Source organism: Oxyura jamaicensis, chromosome 9, assembly GCF_011077185.1.
Source record: "Oxyura jamaicensis isolate SHBP4307 breed ruddy duck chromosome 9, BPBGC_Ojam_1.0, whole genome shotgun sequence".
NCBI classification, from domain to species: Eukaryota; Metazoa; Chordata; class Aves; order Anseriformes; family Anatidae; genus Oxyura; species Oxyura jamaicensis.
Genome location: NC_048901.1, coordinates 7,523,286 through 7,527,289, shown reverse-complemented (window position 1 = coordinate 7,527,289; position 4,004 = coordinate 7,523,286). Strand labels below are relative to the sequence as shown.

The 4,004-nt window shown below is 68.7% G+C and overlaps 1 protein-coding gene across 1 annotated transcript; it reads right to left on the bottom strand.

Moving 5' to 3' along the window:
• Window positions 1–1,833: 1,833 nt before the first annotated feature.
• Window positions 1,834–3,998, bottom strand: FOXL2 (forkhead box L2). The gene has a single exon (XM_035334503.1). The coding sequence runs from the start codon at window positions 3,842–3,844 to the stop codon at window positions 2,927–2,929; it is 918 nt and encodes a 305-aa protein (XP_035190394.1). The 5' UTR covers window positions 3,845–3,998; the 3' UTR covers window positions 1,834–2,926.
• Between the last annotated feature and the right edge of the window lie 6 nt (window positions 3,999–4,004).

Here is a 4,004-nt window from a genome sequence, read left to right as displayed (position 1 = left end):
GCGCCCCGGGCCCGGCACTGCCCCTGGGGCGGCCGGGGGGCTGTGGGAGCCTCGGGGAGGCTCCTTCCACGCCTGCTCCGTGCAGGGAGAAAACAGTCCCCGCTCTTCTGCTTTCATCTCTCGCCAGCGTTGCACAAACCCGGGGCCGCTCCGGCAGGGCGGGCGGCCCCGAGTCCCCCGGCCCCCGGCGTGTGGCTGCCGCCCGCCCGCGGCCTTCGTGTAACGGGGCCCGGGCCTCGCCCTGCGCGCAGAGCCGGCTCCTGCCGTCAGGCCGGCGCTCGGCCGCTTTCTTTCGTCAGGGCCCCGGGGCGAGGAGACGCCGTCGAGCGAAGCCGCAGCCATTCCCCGTCCCCTCGCCAAGCAAAGCCCCGGCGGCAAACCCGGCCCGGCCCGGCCCGTTCGTGGCCACGAGGCTGCTCGGCACCGGGGCTGGTTACGGCTCGGTTGGGGCCCGATCCCTCGCGGCGCCGTGGCTGCCCCAGGCCGGAGAGGTCCCGCCGGGAGCTGAACGGGAGCCGCGGACGCTCCGGGAGCTGAGGGACGAGCCGGGCCCCGCTCCGCCGCCCGACGGCACCCAGCGAGAGTGGGCAGCCCGGCCCGGGGGCTACGGGGCTCCCGTTCGGCTCCCGGCGGGGCTCCGGCGCTGCTTTCCCCGTCCCCGCTGCGGCGGCGCTGCCGAGGACGCGGCCCTGGTCCTGCCGACCCAGGCCTGCCGTGTGCGCCCCCGGGGAGGCAAAGATGGAGGCGGCGGAGCCGCGGCCGTGCCCAGGACACGGTGGCTGCTCAATAAACCACGCGGGTTCACATCCAGCCTTGCCCTTGCTTATAAAGCATGGTAAACGATCGCAGAAACATCCCACGGGCGCGACGGCGGCACCGGCTAAGCGGGGGTCGCGCTGGGGTCGGGGAGCTCGGGAGAAGAGAGCAGGGCCCCGGCGGGACGAGCCGCCGCCCCCTCGGCACCCGGCTGAGGGCAGCCCGGGAGAAAGCAGCCCGGGGCCTCCCTGGCCCGCTCCCCGCTCCCGCCCCGGGAGTCCTGGGGAAAGCAGGCCGTGCTGCCCGAGGCGCCCACCTCCGGTTCAAAGCGCTGCTCCCTGGCTCTTGCTATGGGCACAGCCGGCTGCCGGGCCACGCAGCGCCGGGCCGGGCTCCGTCCCTGCGGGGTCACCGCCTGGGCATGGCACGGCTCGGCACGGCACTGCTCCCGGAGCTGTCCGTGGGCCCGGGGCCGGCGGCACCTCGAAGCCCCCGGCGGCAGCGAGGCCGGGCGGCCCAGCGCTGCTCCGCTGGCCATGCCCGCCGTGCGGGACGCTGCGGCTTTGGAGCCCGGGCTGGGGCTGCCCCGGTGCTCCGAGCAGGGAGGCTGCAGGAGGCCCTGGGCGGGAGGGCGAGCGCCGAGGGGGGGGCTCCCCGGGGTGCTAGCGACCCTCGCCCAGCGGGACCCCCGCAGCCCCGCGCCGGCCGCGGGGAAGCGGCCCCGGCCCCGGCCCGGCGTCCGAGGGAGGGCCCCCGCGTACGCGGGCAGGCGGCGGGCCCGGGCCCGGGCCGAGAGATCGCGGCGCGGCTCCGCGGCCCCGACCGAGTAGGGCCGAAACGAAAGCGGAGCCCAAGCCGAGCCGCGGCAGCGCCGGGGCTCCGAGCAGCGCCGTCTCGCCGCGCTCCGCCGCCTGGCAGCGGCCCCGGCCGGCTCCGAGCGGCCCCGCTCCGCACCCCGAGCCCGGCCCGCGCCTGCCGCGGCCCCGGGACGGCTCCGGGAGCGGCTCCGGGAGCGCGGAGCTCCGCCGCCTCCCGACGGTACAGCAGCGCGGGGGAGCGGAGTGAAAGACAACGATATCGAGAGGAAGAAAAGCGTTTTATTGGAGACTTTACAATGCTAGAAAGTACAATAAAAGTGCTAGTTCTCTCTAGAAAAGTTGGTCCCAAAATGGTACTATGCCACAGCATCTATCAGCTTACATAAACACTTACAAAATCGCTATGAACTGGCCCCTGTATTATAAACGCTATTTCTTTTCACATTAGTCTATGTAAAATCGAAGGATCAAAACGTTTCAAGAAAAAGGGCAAGCATTCAAAAGCAGAACCTACCGAAAATCCATTTTGGGCCAGATTTGAGGTCGAAAAATACGAAGATAGTTTAAACTTTCATTATTAATAATAATATGCGCTCGGAAAAATATTCCAATTTCACAGGAAACCGTCTTTTTTTTTTTTTTATAACATCAAAATATTTTTTTAGACCTGTATAAAATTACTTTTAAGACCTCAGAGGATATTGTCTCCTTTAAAAACACATCTACTGCTGCCGAAACGTTTCACGAGTGACCCTGGCGGGTTTTGTTTGTTGGCTTCTAGCAACCAGCGACATCGCACTTCTCCTGCGGCTACGACAGTCCCCCCATCAGCACTATTTCGAAGAAAAGGTACAGCTCGGAAGAAGCGCAGTGCTTTGCAGGCCGAGGAAGCAGAAAGAGAAGCCGAAGGGGAGGAGGAGGCCGAGCTCAGCGGCGCACGGCAGCGCCTAGGCCCCGGCCCCGGGACCGCCACAGCCCCGCGGCGCTCCCCGGGGCCGAGCCCGAGAACACCGAGGGGAGCTTTAACGGGACAGAGCGTTGAGGGGGAACCGGCCTGCTTGTCATTGCGCACCCCCCCCTCCCCAAAAGCACCGAGAAAACAAGCCCCAGGCCCCGAGGAACGAACGAACATACGGACGGACAGAGCGACAGACAGACAGACAGAGCGGGGAGCAGGGGGGGCTTTTCCCCACCGCCACGCTTTGGGCACAGAGAGAGAAGAATCCGCAGCTCGAGAGGAGAGGGAGGAAGAGGAGGAGGAGGAGGAGGCACACGACAGCGCACGGAACGCGGCGGGAGCGGAGCGGGGCCGGGGCCGGGGCACTCTGCGGCGGCGGCCGGTCGGAGCCTCCCTAGATGTCTATGCGGGAGTGCAGGGCGCTGTGTTTGCTGTCGTGCTCCCAGTAGGAACAGTGCATCATGGACAGCTCGGCGGGCTGGCGGGCGCAGGCGAACTGCAGGCCGGCCCCGTTGGCGGCCGGGGCGGCGGGCGGCGCGGGGCTGGCGGGGCTGAGCTGCTGCGGGTGGTGGGCGTGCGGGTGGTGGTGGTGGCCCATGCCGTTGTAGGAGTTCACCATGCCGGGCAGCGCCATGCTCTGCACCCGCGAGTAGGGGCTGTAGGAGGCCGGGCCCGAGAGTCCTTTCACATTGACGGGGCTGACGTTCCCGCCAGACATCTGGCAGGAGGCGTAGGGCATGGGCGCGGGGGGCTGCGCCAGCGGCCACGAGTTGTTCATGAAGGTGGACTGCAGGTACTTGGGCGGGGAGAGGTAGCCGTAGCTGTCGGGGCTGAAGAGGGTCTTGCCGGGCTGGAAGTGGGTCGGGGGCGGCCGGAAAGGCCGCTTCATCCTCCGCCTCCGGCGGTAGTTGCCCTTCTCGAACATGTCCTCGCAGGCGGGGTCCAGCGTCCAGTAGTTGCCCTTGCGCTCGCCGCCGCCCTCCCGGGGCACCTTGATGAAGCACTCGTTGAGGCTGAGGTTGTGGCGGATGCTGTTCTGCCAGCCCTTCTTGTTCTTCTCGTAGAAAGGAAACTTGCTGATGATGTACTGGTAGATCCCGGACAGCGTGAGCCTCTTCTCCGCGCTCTCCCGGATGGCCATGGCGATCAGGGCCACGTAGGAGTAGGGGGGCTTCTGCGAGGGGTCCGGCTTCTCGGGGCCCTTGTCGGCGCCCAGCTCCTCCTTGCCCCGCTCCGGCTCCTTGCTGCCACCGCTGTCATGAGCCAGCAGCGCCACCGCGTCCTCCTCGGCGTCCGGGTAGCTGCTCATCATGGTGCCCCGCGCCCGCCGCCCGGGGCGCGCAGCGCTGCGCGGTGCCGAGCGCTGCCGGTGCGCGCTGCGCCGAGCCCGCTGCTGGCGGCCGTCCCGTCCGGGGCTCGCCGGGACCGGGGCCGGAGCCGGGGCCGGAGCCGGGGCCGGGATGGAGGTCGGG